Raw genomic sequence first — 19,687 nt, 5'->3', positions numbered from 1 at the left:
CAAACTTCACAAGCTTGACCCCTATCCTGTTAGTAGGTGTTAGATCAGAATTCTATGCCCATACATCATCATTAAAATATTTATTTATGGAACATTTGTCTGAAGGCAGACTAAATTCCTCTTAAACTCCTCATGGTTTCACTGCTAGAAACTTTTCTGGGAAATCAAAATTTGAGATGCTATGGAGACCAAATTCCCTTCATTTCCCTCAGGAAAGGGTGGGACATCTCATTTTGTAAGGGGGGAAAAAAGGTGATTTCTTCCTACACACTTAAATATTTTGGGTTTTGAAAACAAGTATTACTTTTAAAAGGTTACAAAACCAGGAATCAGCCGTTTAGAAATATAGCATAAGCCGACAAGTAAGAAAATGAAAACAGCGAAACAGAAAAATCTAAGAAAACTACACTGAGGTTTTGTCCCAGGTCCCAGATCAGCTAGCAGAGAAGAAAAGCAGTTCTTGACCCTGAGGTCCTGAGTCTTCAAAGTGCTGAGCACTATGGCCCAATTATGCAAAATCTGTAAGAACATGCATAGCATGCAACATGCCACGTTGCCAATACCACTGTAATGGTTAAAATGAAACCCTTTTTAAGTGCTCAATCAGATCAGAGTGCTCAGCTTCATTTAGGATGGATCAAGCTGTAGCTGCAGTTTTGATGACAGCAGAACACAAGTAGCTTTCTGATTGTCCCATAAGTCATCTCTAGGGAGTGGGAACATGGCAGGAAGCATACAAAAAGAAATCCACATGGCTTGATTAACACAGCTTAAAACTTCTGTTTGCAAATGTTCCTAGAACGGAATGGAAATCTTCACCACTCTCCTCCCAGATCCAAAGGATGCAATATTGACAGCGACAGATGGACACCATACACGCTCCGTCTCTCTGTGAGTAGAAGTGGTGTGAGCTGGTATGTTTGTCAAAAGGTTGCCAGGGCATACACTTTTTAGACTGCATGTTTCCTGGGAAGGTCTCAAACCAGATCTTGCCCAATGGCTAGAAAGCAATCCTGAGCAGCAAACTGGATTCACTGACAGAGAAAGGCCAGCCCCGATCTCCACAGGATGAAAAGGTGGACCAGCTGTATCTGAATCATGTGTTTTGATAAAGATCGTTGGACTTGGGCTTCTTCTAAATTCTCTTACCACTTGGATAGGCATAGAAGTCAAAGGGGTGGCAAATATCAGGGTGATTTTGGAAACCTTGTGATGAGCAGGTGTTAGGCCATCACATGAAGTCTTCCTAAACTCTGGCCTAGAAGAAGGGTGGTTCTGAAAGACAATTAAGTCTGGATTTAAATCCTTGCTCGTGACCTCATTCCCACTAGCTGAATTTTCTCTTCCAGTCAGCACATCTGGGGACAGCCATATATCTCTGGAGACAGTCTGCTGGGGAAGGCCAGGATACTTAGAGGAAGTCACGTGAAATCTTGTGATTTGAAGGGCTGGAGAACCACCTGAAGGGAAGCCTTGTTTTGGTTTCTGGGATCCCATTGGAAGACTAGCTGGAGTTTCAGGCACCTTCTCTAATTGAGGCATGAACAGACTTGAATGAGCATGACTACTTCCATGAGAATCTGCTCGAAAAGGCTTTATCGTCAAGCTGCAAGTTGAAATGTAAAGCTTCATTGAAGCATGGAGGTCTGGCATTTGGACATTGTACTGGCTACAGCCTTGTTGGGGTGAGAGAGGATCACACGGTTCCAGGGCTGCGTGCAGATTTTTGCTGCGGAGTGTAGAAACAGCTGGAATAGCAGAAAGATCAACGTCCAGGCGTGATGTCCAACTTGGTGGAGCTTTGCAGGAAAGGACTTCAGAGGGCAAAGATACAGCAAGCTTCAAGGGATCCTTTTTTTCAGGAGAAATATAATGAACACATTTTTCCCTTTTTGAATATTGCTTGTAAGTTGCAGGTGTTGCCTGAGTGAGAGAACTCCCATATCCATGGCCTTGAGGGTCCCTGGGAGGACTGGAACACCTGGATGTCTCATCAGGAGGACTGACAGAGTGACTAGTGCTCCTGAAACCTTTCCTCCGGTCTGTGTGTGTCAGGGTGACATCTAGCCTTGAAGAGAAAGCACCAGAAGACACACTGTTTGGTGGCGAGCTGGTATTTCCTGGAAAAAGCTCTGCAACTGATTGACCAGTGGGAGGATGCCATGCTGATGCTGGCATTTTTTTAAAAGGCCTGTCCCGCACAGCAGATTCAAAAGGAGGAGGTGGGGTCATTCTGCTGGAAGACAGCATCACTTCCGCAGTGGAGACATAGGTTGCAGGTGAAAGTTTGCAGCGATGGTCCCTGCATGACATTCTGAAGCTTCGTCCTAAATGATGCAAAAATCAAAGCCACAGAAGCTTGCCTTTCCCCGTTTTTAAAACCAACTCCTAATCCTTTTTCCTTTGGCACTGAAAATTTCCATTCTTCCTCTGAAGCAAAGGAATGAGAGATGAATAAACATTCTTCAGGAAAAAATTCATAAACTAAAAAAATCCACATTCAAAATAAAAATGCACAGCTCTTCTAATACTGCTACTGCCGCCTGTCACATCTGCAAAGTGATATAAGAGTGGGATGGGCAGAAAGATAAATTATGGTGCCTGAGGCTCTGCTCCCTGAGTGTTCTGACAGTGAGACTGCAGACAGAGTAGGGGGAGCCAAAAAAGCCTGCCAGAGACAGCCTGCGAACTTGCTGTTATTTCATCTGTGAAAAAAAGGAAAGCAGCTAACCTCAGCAATGCATCTGCTGCCGCGAAAAGGTTAGAATGGAGCAGAGTGTACTGGACACAACTTCTGCTCAAAGCAAAAACTATTTTTTTTTCTTCCTTCTCTTTTCAGCTGTTGCTGGTCTGCACTCCAAATGGCAAGATTTCAGTTCGCAGACCTTAGGAGAGTTTCCTACAACAGATCCATGCAATAGCACAATTGAATTAATAATAAAAAAAATTTAAAAAGATAGATGTTTGCCTGATTTTCTCCACATGTGTTCTATTTTCTTTAGCATAGAACAACCCTAGACTAAATTCTGCAGAAATCCTTTGAAGGCTTAAGTAACTTGGATGTAATATAAGATGCTGGCATAAAGTCAAACCTGTCGCACTGGCACAGAGAGCGAATGAAAGAGCACTTCTCAGTAGTAGTTCTTAGTTTAAAATACTCCTCTGTTGCCTTCTTCCTTCCCCTGTTCCTTGCTGCTGGGGGAGAGACTTGGTCGAAGGCATATGAAGTCCTGGGAAAATAGGATCCCCAAATTATGGGATGATGGAAGCTGCTTTCTTACACCCACGTTTTGCAGATGTGCAAAGGGAAATGCATGCGACTGAGCTTTGCCTCAAACACAAAAGTCAGAAGAAACAAGGGGTGAAGACATTGCTTATATTTGCTTGCCTGATAGGAATCTTTTCTTAAGTGTGTGTTTGCTTTATCTTTCCTGAAAGCAGCATATTACAATATTCCCATTGGGAAAGTGGTTTGGGAGTCTTCAATTGATGTCTTTGCTGAATACTTTTTGAAATCATGGTTGAAATGACTGCTTTCCCACCCTCCTGCCTGTCTCCCTAGGGAGCAGGCTCTGACTCACTGTGCAGCCACATTTTAACTCCTTATAGTAGTAATAGAGCTCTATCCAAAAGGAACCTCTTCCTCTTCCAATTGTTCTTCAAATGCAGAGAACTAAAATACAAACAGTGACTAAGGAATCTCGGTTCACCGTCAAATTGTATATACTGATCCATAAAGCAGATGATGGCAGCTGCAAAAGATAGCTTTGCAGTTCTTGCTCTGTCTCCCTCATTTAGATGGGAGTCCTGCAGCACATGAAGAACCCTTTTGGAGAATGATCATGCTTAGAGATAACAAAAGCAATGGGGGATATTCTGGGAATACAGGAATTTCAGCTGTAGAAGAATCAGAACAATATTGACATTTCTATTCAGGGCCAGGCTGATGCACTGCATATTAAGGAATACTAGAATCCAGTAAAAGGTAAATTCCTTCCTGTTCTTCCATAAACAGCAGCAAATGAGCCTCTTCTTGCAATTATTTGCTTTCTTTATTGATTTCATCTCACAAATCCTTCAAAGATACAGCTTATCTTGTAGTTTCTGTCTTCTCAGCCTTCATAGCCTAAACCTGCATCACTCTGTATTTATACTCACTGTAGACTGACAGTGCTTTGGACGCTGAGGTGATTGCCAACATTGCCAGGTCTCAAATCAATAAAATTGACTTAAAGACAGCAAAATATGATTCAAAATGAGCAGGTAGTAGTGGAATTTGTGATGTACAGCTGATACGTGCTTTCACCAATGCTCTTTAGCTCTGAGGCAGGTTGGTGTTCCTGGGCAGCTGTCATTTCTTCATGGTACTTTTTGCTCAGTGTCAGCTGTGGGTTAGAACCAGGATGGCAAGGACGGACATCACAGGAGTGAGTCATCACAATGGAGAAAAAGCTAGTAATTCCTGAAAGGAAAGCTGTTCACAGTATCAGCCTGATTGGTGCATCCCATATAGTGAGAGTTGATGCTCATCCTGAATGCTCACAGCTCATTGAGGATCAGTTTGTTCACATCCTGGACATGAACAAATTCAGCCTCTCTTCTCCCCACCTAACAGCATTTATGTGTTTCCTGGATTAAATTTGAGCACTAATCCATAACAGTCTCTTGTAGGCATTGTGGGAGCTCAGTGATGGTAGGGATTGTGTCAGTGAAGGAGGAGACATATGGCATTATAAAGATACACATTTCCTTCAAGGAATGAGTAGGAGAAGGTTTCAAGCCCATGTGTCCCAAAGGGTTAAGTATCTCTGCATGGCACAGCTCAGGGCCAGTTTTCCAAAAGATTTAGTGCCAGTGGCAAAGCACTGGTGGAAAATAGAGCTCAGCACAAACCAAGAGCCATTTTATTATGCTGCCAGTTGTCTTGAAGAATTAAGAATTATTATTCTTCCTTAATAAGAAATGATCAAGAGGTACAATCTCCTTCAGCTTTGCTTCAACCCTTCCATTTGGCAACCTTCAACCCATTGATGTGGTTTGCATGCCAAATCTCAGCACAGTTACAGCAATTTATCAATACGTGAATTTGCAGAGTGACTGGAAAAGAATTCTGAATTCTGCACTAAGTTTTGTAATAGCAAATGTCAGGCCGCAAGCTGGAACCTTTTTAAATAGTTCCATGAATCCAGGAAAGTGCAAGAAAGACAAAATATAGTTTAACATTGGTGACAAAAAACCTATTTCAGGAGCTGCAAAATTATGATAGTAAGAACATCCTTCTGTCTCTTTGCATTAACTGTATCAGCCCTCCCTTTTCATGAGAGGGCTTTTTTCACTAGCTCATCTTTCCCTACTACATCAGACAAAAACTACTATTCCTTACAACCAAAGACTTTTATAGCTGTTCTTCATACTGCTATCAACTCGCTTGCAGAACTGAGAAGTCAATTCCATTTCCTGGATTAACTCACACTGCCCAGATTAATTTTCCACTGGTTGCATTTCCCCAGCACTAACCCCAGCCTGCGATGAGATTTCCAGAAACACCTGCAAAGTAATCTCCCTGTCCTCCTTCAAACCCTCCTGACAATTTCCCTTCTTTCTGAAACCTATGAAACAATTTGCCAGTGGTTAAGAAGCTGGTACACTGCCATCTGTCTGTAAAGCTGAATAATACTGAATGGTTGTCTCCCTTTTCTGTTGTGACTCTCATCTGTTAGCTCTTATGTTTATTTGCAGTGAATTATCATTCAGGCAATGGTCATCTTTTTGTGCCTGGTTCAGCACCTAAACCCCATAAGAAAGGGAGGGGGGCGGTGGGTGTCTTGTACAGTGCTACAGTCTCCAAGTAATACCACCATGCAAATAATGTCAATAAAAAGAGAGTTTTGTTTATACACAGAACCAAGGATTTTAAGTTGTAGGTGAACAGCAGTGCCCCTTTTAGTTTGGAAGAGTTCAAATACTTGAAGAATTTAACTGCTTATTTCGAGTTTGTAATTCACGTACCTCCTGTGAATTCAGGAGCATGTCCAGGTGATCCCAATCCTTGTAGAACATTTGTTCTTGGTGTATTTTCTCTAGCCACTCCTTCTTCTGTTTCCATTCGTTGTATACCTTTTCCTTCTCTTCCAACAGAGCCTGTAGCTTCTGCTGAATCTGAACACAATTTCTGATTAAAAACTTACGTTGGTCTTTATACCCCACAGAACAGGGTACGGTGGGAGGAGAAAGGATTGAGTGGACTGGTGGATAAGCCCCATAAATTGCAACATAGTTATCAAACAGAAAAAAAGTAAAATGAGTTCTAGCACTTATATTTGGGCAGAGAGATAATCAGAGGTGCCTCATTTCAGGAATGGAGGAGTGCTTCTTACAGCATATATAGCAGTCCAAGCCAGGACCAAAGGTAAGTAACTGTTTCTCAGGTGTACCTTCTACTATTAAATCCTAATTCTCCATTATCTTTAGTCATAATGGTGCAGTTATAGCACTTCAAATTGGGATAGGACAGATACTTACATAAATTATCAACATAGTGTATTCTCCTAATCAGTGAACACGTGTCTCAATGTTAGAATTCACATAATTTCAGCTTCCAAACTCTTTATATGCACATGCTTTCTACAAATGACTTTTTCCTACCTTTTTCTGCAGGCAAAGGACTTTACAGTCAGCAATATTTCTAGTTACTATAGTAATACATTGCAACATTCAACATATTTTCAGGAAATAGCTTGGTCTGATGGGAGAGTAATTTGCATGAACCCTGCAGTTTTCTGAAGATATGCAAGAGACTTGGTAATGAATTGTCAGGGAGAAGTGAACTAGTACTGGGAAAGAAATAATGCTGTGAGAATCTTAGAAGCTATTTGTCTTGAGTAAACTGACATTTTGATTTCCATCTTTCATTTGGGGGAGTTAAATATACCAGCATAATTCATGACTATAGAAAATGTGAATACAGTATAGAAAATATGAAACACTTGTTTGTTTGAGTGTTTTTGTTCTTTGGTTGACAGACTTGTGTCCAGCCTGGTCTGGTACGGGTATAGCACTGTAATGCGAAGCATAGTATTTGTGCTATGGGAAGTTTGGGAAGTGGGTAGAATTATCTCGAGTGCTCAGAACATAGCAAACTCCTCAAACAAGCCCAGCTTTGCAGCAGTGGGCCCTCAGGAGATGCCAGCACTCATATACTGCTGAGGTAGGAAATGGAACAGATATTTTTGTGCCCAAGGTAGGTAACACACTGAGGCAAATGTAGGTCATGCATACGGATATGTGTGAGTGTACACACACATTTGTGTGGTTACAGAGCGATATAGTATAGAATGATAGTTACACTGGTGTTGAGTATCTGAACGTGTGTGACTGAACTCAAATCAGTTTCAATTACCTCTTTTGATCCTATTTCCTCATCTTGCAAAAGTGACTGTCCTAGCTGTACAGCATGATTATACTTCTCTTCTCGCGCTTCAATCTCTGCCAGCAGCTGTTGATGCTGGGTAAGTCTCAGGCTGCTAGTAGATATGTCCCGAATAGTCTCCTTGGCTTTCATTTCCCTTATTATTTCTGCTGTCCATGAGAAATAGTCCCACACCTGGAATGCAAAAAAATGTGAAAGTTGAGGTTAGGGATCAAGCTTGAGATATCAGACAGGAAAACCATAGGCTGACTCTTCAACTTTAAGTAAATAATAGGTAATAAAATCACAAATAAAAAAAGAGAAAATATTTCATTAGGGCTTAGAGTACTTCTATGAATTTTAACAAGGGCGAATAATATGACTGCAGGAATTTCAACATACTGTGCTAAATCTTACATGTTTTGTAATATCATAATCATAACCAAACTGTTTTATCACACTAATGACAACATGATTTCAATTATTGTCCTTTAATACATCATTCCTTAAGTGCTTTCTGGAGTTATTCCTTCAAGGAAGATAAAACAATATCACTGTATTTTTCTAGGGTTAGCTTTGGCTAATACAAGTCTATTCAAAACTTAAGTTGTGCATATATTGTGCTCTTCTGTGTCAGCTGGTGAAAAATAGGACTGCCAGGAACTGTACTGGTGATTGTATGGGGTGATTAATTAAGTTTTGTTATAGTTTAATTGTGTTTGGATTAGTTGATGCAGTTCTGAGGTGGTAAATGGTCTTTTAGTTTTTAAGTGTATTTTAAAAGACTCTTAGGTATAGTAAGTGCTGAAGAAAAATGCGCTTTTACTGCAGAGAATTAACAATTTTCTCTTGTGAATGGTTGCTGGCTTTTCCGCTGAAGGAAACTGTGTAATGGAAATAGCTTCTTGCCTGTTCCATTTTACCCATGGATTTTAAACCGTATCATCAGAATTTTGTACAGCTCAAAGCTGGCTTGTGAACCAGCCAGCCAGGAAAAAATATTTTCAGAAGAACACCACAAAGTTGAAAAGGGCCAATTTGGTGTCCTAAATGTTTAGGCTTTAAAGCCAATGAACATGGCTACTAAATGACTCTTTAAAAGGACTGTGGTCCTTTTAAAGGGGCCCAAACAGTGCACATGTGTGGGCATCATTTTGATTTGTGGCACTAATTCATGCACAGCTGGATGTCACTGTAGACACTGACATTGCACTTGGCATGGCAAATGTCTAAGACTCCTTGTGATTTTAAGCTAAGCATTAGGAAAAAATCCCTAAATCTCAGGATATTTAATGCAATGGAACAAGTCAAGAGCCAATAAGAGGTTATTGGACTGCCACTGCTAGCAACATTTAAGGACAGACTAGGCATCAGTCTGCAGTAAACTCCTAAGCAGAGCATGACTCAGATCATGCAGATCCTAGCACAAACTTCAGAACAAGAACCTCAGACCATTCAGAAATATTTTGAGTCTATGTCTAAATTCGTCTTGCTTGACAGACTTTCTTGGAAGATTTGGAGCCCTCTGCTGTTATGGTGTGTTGTTAGTTATGGCCAGCCCTGCTGTTTAATCAGACTGAAAACTGTACTTGGTGCAATGCAAGAAGATATACTAGATAATTGTGCAGAATTCTCATTTATGGAAAAGCTGATTTGGTTTTGTTTCACTTCTTAATCTGTGTACAATTTCATAATGAAAAAGCCCCTGGACTGCATATGAAAGATACTAATGAAAAAAGTACACTGAACAGCTGTGACTAACAATTAAGTTTGTGCATCTTTTGGTATACACCTGCCTGGTCCCATCTGGGCAGAAAGATGAGCTTACCAAATCTGCAGAACCAGCTCTTCACTTCTCCAGGAATTATTGTCAGGAAAGGAGATGAAAATTGAGGGGGTCAGGAATACTTCTTGCCAACAGACTGGCATCAAAGAGGCAGGGATGCCTGATGATTAATCCCATCTAGCCATGTCACTGGCTTTGTCATTTTGTTTTATGATATTAAGAGAGTGCAGGCCCTCTAGTAAGCACTGACAGGTTTATATGTTTTTAAGGTGTTCATTGCTTGTATATTCACCAATGCAGATGAAAGGATACACTGACAGAGTAAGAAATGGACTATAGATTGGCCATTCAGATCACTGGATGCATCACAGATTTCAGACAAAATTCAAACCAATGGTGTTTTGTACGGTTGCAGCAATAAAAAGAAAGAAGCACCCCCACCAACAGGACATTTTCTGTCTGAAGTTAACAATTAAATTTATGACCTAAGTCGTGAAACAAATCAATAACAAAGTGAACTCTGAGTGATTACATTTTAATGGATAAATCCATCAAGATCCATCTCCTGATGAAGATCCTCCCAGGCTGAACACTTCCAGAATCTAATATATGTTAGAAGAATAGATACTAGAAGTAGTTTGCCTCGTTCTTACTATCTGTCAGTGGATAGAAAGACAGTGGACAAATTAATCTTTCACCTACATCAGTAGAGCCACTCTAATTATCCTTAAGTCAAATTCTAATTGATTTTATTTCCCCACCAATAGTTCTGCACAAGATAATGGATTGTTAAGAGTTAAAAAGCAAACCAGCCAAACCCTGAAGAAAACCAAGTGCCATAAACATCCTTTATCTCTAACTGTACAATGTATTTTTGGATGAAATATGATGTGTAATGCTGGTTTGAACACTATTAAGATATGTAAAGTGGATTAGCCTAATGCACAGAAGCCTCTCATGCTAACACAAAATCATCATGTACACCCTATTGTGGTCTTGATCCCAGCTCACAACCTTAAGACGAACTTGTGGTAAGGTTTTTTCCAGGTGAGCATACCCTGGATATTCTCTGTTTCCCAGCAAACATGGAAACAGAATGTGAACTACCTGAGGTATCTTTGACACTGAAGTTACACCTGGAACAGCTTAAGAATATGAAGAATGTAAAGGTATTCTAGAAATCTAAATTTGCAACTTCCTGTATGACAAAAGGGGGCACCCTTGCTGTTTTAGTACCTGCTAATGCAGTGCTTGCAACAATTATCTACTAATTTGCAGCGGTGTAGCTCAAGTACCTTCACTGAGACCAATATTTGCAAAGTATTCTGTGGAAAATCATAGCACAGGGACTCTCAGTTCTGTGGAGAGAAAACTACTGTGCATTGCAGATGATGATACTATGCTGATATATGCATGTTACTGTGTTAAGCAACTTGAGAGGTTACTGGAAAGACCACTGAGTTGTATTCGATATACTCCATGAAGTAAATTAGCTGAAGGTTATTGCATGCCCTGACAGAGAGAGAAGAAACATTTAGCCATTATAAATGGGAGTCTAACATATATTTTTATAATTCTTACTCAGTGGGAATTGCAGAGTCTTTGGAAAGACTACTGTTACTCCTTCAAAGTGATGACTGTTTCTGACCACTATCAATTATCCCATACACGGATACAAGTGTTCCTTCCCAGAGAAGGTAAAAGACCCTTATCCCCTGACACCTTTCTAAATAGCTACAAGCACTTAAATACTTGATTAATAACATGGATTGCACCTGCAGCCTTTTATATCAACTTTTGCATCTTGGAAGTACACCTATGATTCACACACATTGAAGGCAGCTTTACCCTGTGTACCAATAGACAGAAGGCAGAAGCACTTACATGTGCCTGAAACTGGTAAAGCTTGTATGCTTGTTCCAGAAGTTTATTGCGCAGTTCCACTTTAGACTTCAGGGCCTTCCAGTTGGTCACTATTGCCTGCTGCTTTGTTTTCAGGTCTTCCACCTGCTTCTTTGAGCAACGTGTCAGCACATGATCTGCAGAGTGGATCAGCTCCTGCAGCTATACACACAGACAAGAGAAGAAGGTAGGAGAGAGTCATAGAGATCCAGGCAATATCAGAAAAGTTATGATAAAGACTATGTTCATTGTACATGAAACTACAATTTAAGCAGCATTTTCTGACTTAACTTTCCTCCTGCTAAACAAAAGCTTCCCTAATTTAAATTCCATGGAATAACAGTGACATCCAGTGTTTCCTAAGGCTCATCACAACGGTGTTTTTTCAAACAGGCAGGCAGATTTTTTTTCTCCTTTTTACTATACCATTTATTAAGTTAGTAATGCAAATAATAACTAACCATACCTTGTTTTCCCCAGTGACCATATAGACTAACTGTGACTACATTCTCTTCATGCTTATCTCATACTCTTTTACCTTTAAAAGTAATAAGCAGCTGGTGGGATCAATTCTAGTGTTATGTGCCACAAGGCCAAGATATGAGGCCACTGATAAGTGATACTGGGATAACTACTTAATTAATCTTAATATAACACATGTTTTGTTAATTATACCATTACATTTACTAAACAAAAGGATTAAGAGAAAACTCATACTAGTTTTATTGGTCTAGTTGAAGCTAAGCAAATCTCCTATATACAAGGAAGCTCTCTAAACAACCGCTGTTTTCACGAGCTGAAACTTTTCACAAGTTTGTTTGTATAATGAGCTTTATCCTTCTTTCTCACAGTCCAATTCCTACCCTTCTAAACTTGTTGAAAATTCCAGACTGTTGCCCATCCTTCCTTCTGTATTTCTCTACAGTTACCTAAATGCATTTTGTGTACAACAATAGTACAGTTTCTCTGCATATAGAACAGATTCTGGATTTTTCCTTGTAATCACCTGGAACACTTTGAAGAAGGCAGCAAACACATCATAAAGCCCAGCATAATCATACATTTTAAAGAGTGATCAAAAATATCCCTGTGAATCACTTCAGTAGTCAGTACTTATTATAATATGTCTCTTATTTGTAAGATTTTAAATTACCTACTTTATGATTGCCATTAAACCCTGAACATATTAAAAAAGCAGAAGATTAAGGAAGATCTGTAGAGATTTCCAGGCCCTCACAGAGAGAATGTAATTATTTGGTTCACAATACCAAATTATTACTATCATTATCTTGGAAACATGAATTTTGGCTACACATCAAAGACCACAAATGACTTTCATTACCTGCCGCTCATTCCCAGAGAGCTCATGCTCCAGGGCCACATGGTTCCGGAGCTGGATTTGCACACCTCTCATGTCCTTAGCAATGTCATCTGGAATACTTTTGGACTTCTCCTAAAATGAAGAAATGAGAGAAAGCTTTTTTTACTTTCTACTTCCAAGCAAAAACACACTACAGGCCTACTTTAGTAATTTTGTGTAGTGCAACTCATACTGCACAGTTAAGGACATCCTGGGTTACTCAACTATGATAGCTAAAAGGAAGCTGGAAAAATCTGTCCTAGTTCAGCTGTCTTAGTAATTTACTTGTAAGTATCTTAGTGATTAAGCTACCCAACTGGACTGTGAGGGATCAAGGTTCAAGTCTTTCCTTGATCAGACAATACAGGAGACTGTCTTACAGGCTTTGAGTTGGGAATCAGTCTTGAATATCTACTGCAGTGACATATTGTGAATTCTTAAAGTAGCCTTAACAATCAACAGTTTCAGGCTAATCTTTGTGATACAGGTCGTCTATCTGTGAACCATCTTTAGATAAAAATTTAGTTACACATGCTCAGGAAAGTTGAGTTAAAAATGGCATTTATGCAAAGAAAGATTACTGTAAAGATGAGAGAAATGGAGAAACAATCACATAAAAAAAGACTTAAACATTTATTTAGCTCAAGAAAGGTTCTGAGGGGATTTAGTTGTTACACAAACACGCACTGGGAACACAGCATGCAGAAAGAAAAGGCTTTTCAGCATTTCAACAACACTGTTGCTAGAATAAAATTATTAGAAACTTGCTCCAGGTCAATTTAGATGAACATTTCTAACCATTGGCGAAGTGCATTTCTGTAACAGATTTACAGGCTGGTTTGGGGTATCAACAACGCATCTTGGTAAAGTGCTGTAAAAGAAGATGCATGTTGTAGTTGCCTATGATATGATGGCACTGGAATTGGTGATTTAAGCAAGATATTCCAGTACTATGCCTATGAGAAATGGCTTTCCCTAGTAGACATCTGACCAGGGAGCACAGGAAGGGATGGCCAAGATGACTGAATTGCTCTCCCACTCAGTAGTGAAGCTTATTAACAAGATGCAACACAAGAAGTGTGTATTGGTTGCCTGGGCCAAAGTCAGCATGGGGATAAACCAACAGATGGTCTGTAAAGTGTTTCTGAACAATCGCTTTTCACTGCTACAGAATTAACTACTTCATTATTGAAGTTAAATATGCACCAGGTTCTGAAAACCCCAGCTGGTATACAGTAAAATATTATGTTTGATTTTCCATTCACGACAGGGGAAGAAAACAGGAATAACATAGTTTAATGGGAAAGCCTCTGAGAGCACAAGCAAGCAGATGATCTACTGCACATAACCTAACAAAGCCCCGTTCCCTTGCAAACAGCAGAAACTCTGTTGGATTGCCGCCTCTTGCACACATCTGCATTAGGGAAACCACACCTCTCATTACAGCAAGGATGTGGTTTCTCCATTAAATTCTTCAGGATGCTCAGATGAAACAGAAGCCTAAAGATCTTCACTGGGAATTCTCGCCCCAGTTTTCACACGGGGGCTCGTTGAAATTATTGCCAGTACTGGGCACTGGAATGTGAGAAAAAGATTTTGGGCCCAGCTTTTCACATCAGGTCACATGATTGCCTGACAGCCTTCCAGGCTCATGGTCACTGTAATCCAGACAAATCCCTTTTTCACAAGACAGTTCTTTCTTCAGCACATAAATCTACAATGGCGTACAAAGAACCACCACACTAAGGCAGTAAACAGTTTCTTAGTCAGGCCTGATGACTGCAAACAGCTTTACTATATGCATTGCACTGTGAGACAACTTAGTTTGAGTCCTGGTCTTATTCCACAGATCAGCAGGTCTAGCTGCACGTGGTTTCACCGATGGTTCTCATAAGGCGACCAGTCAGGCATCTAAGGATTACCCAGGAGTATTCTTTTTAACACTTTGAGTAATCGCATATGTTTCTTACTGAGATTTCTTTTAGAAGTCAGCAGTAAGCATGCTGAGAATCATAAGAATACTCCATAAATTAGGCTGAAATGAAGTTCTTATACAATGAGACCTTCCCATGGTTTTTTACCTCAATATGGCCCAGGGCATCTGTCAGATCTTGGTAACACTTGTGAATCGCCTCAGCATCTCTCAGCCGCTCACCTCGCAATCTGGTAATTTCCAACAGCTCCTCCCAGGAGTTCCTACAAGGGAGGATGGGGAAAAGCACCATGTAAAACATTCAGACTAGGAGTAAAGGAGATTAACAGTCTAAAAAAAGTCTGAAAATAAGACATCCTCTCACTTTTTTTTCATTCCTGCCATTAAATTCTGTTGGAGTGATTCTCTGAGGGGCCTAGTGTTTATCACCCTACTCTGTCCGTGTCCTCCTGTCTGCTGCAGGCACTTGAATAGATGGTCCTAAATAAGGCTGTCCCTCTCCAATATGCTTTTCAGGTTTTATATGCAGGACTTGGTGGACTGAGTCAGACCCCACTACTCCTTCATGATTCTCTTTTGGGCCAGTTTGGACTGATGCTATACATAAGAAGCTCAGAACATATTAACATTGTTCTGCAGAGCAGTCATGGGATTCAAACGCAAAAAGCAGAAGCAATAAAGAAGCAACTAAACTCCTAGCCTTCCAGTTAGGCAATCCCATTTCAAAGGGCAAAGGAAGTTCACTCATCCCTTACTTGTAAAGCACCTTTGATGCAATTTACAAGAAGCCAAATCAGCAAGCAGATGATGTCTGCATTATAGTAGTCTATTTTTAAATGAGGCATGGCAGCCACTCTGTATCAGTGAGCAAACCACATATTTTGCAATTAGAGAAATGGGAGGACAGGCCTTATTCTTTCCTAATTCCTTCTCACTTCCTCCTCTTCAAGAGTGAATTGAAACTAAAAAGCATTATAGAGCTAACATGGATCTCCTACCTTAGCTCTTTCTGCTTCTGCCGAATTTCCTGGGACTTAGAATGCTCACAGTTCAACAAGTTGTATGCCAGCTGCTGGCAAGCCACAACTCTTTTTCCAGCTGCTTCCAGCTGGTGTCGGAACGTGTCATATCTGGCACAAAGTTGCTTTTGAAGGAAAAAAAACAATAAGATAAAGGCATTTTGAGTGCTTTCTTTTCCCAAGCATATCTGCTGAGCTATCAGAGCACAGCCAAAAGACAGAGAATAAACTGATCATATCTGGAGATGGAGAAACTGCAGAGAATTACTAGATTTTACCTCCAAAGAGGAACTACAAAATATTAGCAAAACATGAGGTTTGTGATGCAGATAGGAGGCAGAAACATTACCCGGAATAATGAATAATGAGAAGAAGCAACTGAGGGGAGACCTCCTCACGGTCTGCAGCTTCCTCGCAAGGGGAGGAGGGGCAGGTGCCGATCTCTTCTATCTGGTGACCAACAATAGGACCCGAGGGAATGGCAGGAAGATGTGCCAGGGAGGGTTAGGTTGGATATTAGGAAAAGGTTCTTCCCCAAGGGGGTGGTGGAGCCCTGGAACAGGCTCCCCAGGGAGGCATCACGGCACCAAGCCTGATGATATTCAAGAAGCACTTAGACAATGCCCTCAGAGACATGGTGTGAATGTGGGGGCGTCCTGTGCAGGGACAGGAGCTGGAGTCAATGATCCTTGTGGGTCCCTTCCAACTCAGGATATTCTATGGTTCTATGATTAGGAACAAACATTCAATGTACAATGAATTTCAATTATTAAATGATATGTTTTCACTTCATGAATGCAAATGTGTATTCAGTACTATAACTGAATAGCATAGTCCAAGTTTAAAGATTTAGGACACAAGGCATTTTGAAATAAATTACAGAAATGAGGACTCTGAATGGCTAATGATTTCTAATGGGCTGACATTAGATTAGTTTCTCTGCCGCGTGAAGAGGTATAGCTGTAGATACCTGTACATCAGCATTTGTGATGAAAAAAATCCATAATTGATACCACACTGAAATATCTCTCTATTAAAAATAGAAAGGAGTTGCTCTCTGAAGGCATAGACATTTTGTCATGCAGTTGTCTCATGCAGCTCGGACCCCATGATAACAGGATGTGTTAGGCAATGCTGCCTACCTGTCATAATGAGTCAATCCTTCCCACCCACTCTTCACCCTTTTCTTTTCCCGTCTCCCAGTTATTTATACTTATTTCTTACTCTGTCTTACAAGTTTTCAAGGACAAGCTTAGAATCTTTTTACAGTCTAACTATATAGGGGCTGCTTTTCAACAGATTTTCAATCTGTTACTCAAAAAACTCACCAAGACATGTTCATAATCATTTCCATAATCTTCAGTGCTGGCTGTTTGTTTCTGCTGACTGATCCAGTCTTGCAGATCTTCATATTCTCGTAGAAACTCATGCAAGACAAGAGTCTCATCCAGCTTCTTCCCTCTATTGGGGGAAGGAGGTAAGAAAATACAACAATATCAAGGGAATATAAGAGGAGGGCAATCAGTAACTTTCTTCCCTTTAATCCCCAAAACCTCTCACCATCAAGAGTCATTCTCTTTAATGAAAGAGCTGACTTTATTTCTCAAGATTATAAATTACGCTTGTAGGATGACAGCTGTAAGCCAGGTCAAACTTATTGGCTGAGTTTCCCAGAAAAGCACTGTGCCTAGCTGAGCTCTCTGTGTTTTTTGTTTCATTTTGTTTTTCCCTTCTCATGAGAATACCCTTCTTTTTTTTCCCCCAGATCTGTCCTGCTCTGTCTTTCTAAAGATAACCGTAGTACTTATGAAAGTGGGAATGAAATCTTTCTGAGGATGGTGCATCAGGAAGGCAAGTGCTATGAAAGCCATTTTATGCAATTCTGCTCATATTACCAGTTCAGCAAAATTGCTGCAAACCTACTGCATATTTCTGATCATCTGGAGTAACTTATAATACAGCCTGACATGTTACAGGCCTTCCACAGTAAACAAAATAGCAATTTTCCATCTGCTAACACTGCCTGGCCATTATGCAAATATTCCAGGAAAGATGAATATGGCTTCCCTGTTTGAATCCCAAATGCCAATCACAAGAGATGCAGCCTAGAAAGAGTCCAGCCCATCAAGGAGAATGCAGATCAGAAGTAAACCAGAGCACCAATAAGACACCATGAGACCCTGGGTAACATTAAGCATGAATGAACACAAAACATTTCTGTGTTCAAAACACACAAGTGTTTTGATATTTCTGGTTTGAGTATTCCTTTTTCTGAACTTTTCATTCACAGGATTTCCTATTGCTGCTTTTACTTTTTAAATTGTAAACAAGAATAAAAACAAAAGGTAAAACATCAGCATTTCCTCTAGGCTTAATTATTCACACTAAGTTATTTGCTATTCTACCTGCAGAGCCCCATTCCTTTTCAGAGTGAAATTTTTGTGGAGGAAAAACCTAAACTGTTCAGACATTTGCTGCTTCCTGACAAGAAACCAGAAGCATTTTAAAACCCTGTATACAAGCAAACTGTCCTGTTCTAAACATCTTACTGTAACAATAACAGAAAGGAAGTGAAATGAAAAGTAAATGACTCATTCAAGAATAAAAGCCTTCCTATACTAGCACAGCCACTGGGCATAAAGATAAGTGTAGCTGTAATTGTCTCCCTTCTGCTATGTAATGAGTTAAGTAATTTTCAAGCAACATTAAGGAAACCTTTTAAAAACATTTTTTTTTTCATTTTGATAGCAGATTCCAAATATCACAAAGGCAAATCAGAATTCAGCATCTCAAGTCATGTTACGGGAGGATGATGAAGGGTAAAGAGGAAATTTGGGGGCTTCAAATCCTTAATATGTAGCAAAACTCCCTGAATGATATGTAGACTTCTTGCTTAGCAGTAATGAAAAGTTCATAGGTGCACAGAATTCTAATATAGAAACAAGCAAATTCCTAAATACAATTGAAAAAAGAGGAGCTAATGGATAAGTTCTAAATTCCAGTGAGGTAACTGAACATATGCTTTATTGACTTCCCTGGGCTTTGAATCCAACCTAGGATCCAAGGGGCAGTTCTGGTTTATACCTTGCTGCTGCTAGTTCCTGCAGCTCCTGGAGTCTTGAATTAACTTGTTCCTTCGGTGCATCAACCTCATCATACCGGATGGAGCCCACAAGAGGAAGAGTTTGGGCACTTTCACTCAGTTCTTTCATGAAATTTTGGTAAATGGCAATGTCATGCTCCAGTGCCTGGCAGAGAAGAGAGTGAATTGAGAACCAGTTGTCCAAGATATCCACTGTCTGAACTTTTGCACCAGACTATGTTGTAGTCATTGAGACATTAAAAGAACATAAAAACTTTCTGGAAGCATGTGAATTTTCCAAGACTTGATCAATCTTAGAACATTTCCTGGCAACATTTTTTGGAAAAAAAGTGTACATAAATCCAAACAAATTAGATAAATAAAGACAACTAGATATTTCTGGTGCATTATTAGGCAGAGAAAAGTATTCTTGGAATAGAACTCTAGCTGTATCTTTGATTCTAGGAAAAAAATAAGTTTTCTGCATGCATCTGTTGAGACTGAAAAGCAGATATCAGAACAGTCAGTTTTGGCCTCAGAAAAATAAGATAAGAATGTTCACCATTCTCATTTTCCCCCAAACTAAAATTTTTCCAACCATATTAGTAAGCTGCATTGATCTCTTCTGTCAGTCCATTCACACTTAGACATACATCAGTGTGAAATATCTTGTAGATAGCTGAAGGCTTAAGTACCAATGAGTTAGAAAATTTTACAACTACAGACAGACCAAAAGATCAGGCCAGCATACAGAATTTATGCAGAGAAATACCTTATTCTTCATGAGGAGTTTCAGTGTTCCATCTTCATCCTTACCATAGTCTTTGCTTGTTACCAGTGGATGTTTTTCTGCTATCCAAGCCTCCAGGTCTGAAGTGTTCATTAAAAACTATCAGTTAAAGAGAAAGCAAATCAGTTTCTGCCTCAACTTTCAAAATACTCATGCCATTTTTTGACCTAATAAATTCTAAATGGAGGGTGCACTGTAAGATTTACTGTGTTGTTTTATTAAATAACAAATAAAGAATATTTAATCCCAAGAAATACTATTCCAACTGTTGTTCTGTCAAATCATATGAAAGTGAAAGAGGCCACAGATGGAAGAATTCAGTACAGGATAAGTCAAGTCTTCTCCAGGCATCAAAGCTCTGGCAGTAAGTTTCAAGTTGTCTCACTTTTCTTTCCTCACATCACTAT

At 39.9% G+C, this 19,687-nt stretch overlaps 1 protein-coding gene across 1 annotated transcript in view; it reads right to left on the bottom strand.

Annotated features, from left to right (window-relative positions):
- The window catches only part of SPTBN5 (spectrin beta, non-erythrocytic 5), a 99,391-nt gene that overhangs the window by 49,171 nt on the left and 30,533 nt on the right, over nucleotides 1–19,687 (bottom strand). The window contains 9 exon segments of the mRNA XM_064462471.1: nucleotides 6,010–6,159; nucleotides 7,400–7,603; nucleotides 11,079–11,258; nucleotides 12,439–12,549; nucleotides 14,538–14,652; nucleotides 15,388–15,533; nucleotides 16,737–16,869; nucleotides 18,493–18,656; nucleotides 19,263–19,379. Of these exon segments, the coding sequence (XP_064318541.1) occupies nucleotides 6,010–6,159; nucleotides 7,400–7,603; nucleotides 11,079–11,258; nucleotides 12,439–12,549; nucleotides 14,538–14,652; nucleotides 15,388–15,533; nucleotides 16,737–16,869; nucleotides 18,493–18,656; nucleotides 19,263–19,379 (1,320 nt within the window).

The sequence above is a fragment of the Phalacrocorax carbo genome, chromosome 10 (genome assembly GCF_963921805.1).
Source record: "Phalacrocorax carbo chromosome 10, bPhaCar2.1, whole genome shotgun sequence".
NCBI lineage: Eukaryota > Metazoa > Chordata > Aves > Suliformes > Phalacrocoracidae > Phalacrocorax > Phalacrocorax carbo.
Note: the sequence above shows the minus strand (reverse complement) of the source record. Positions and strands in the feature narration are given on the sequence as shown.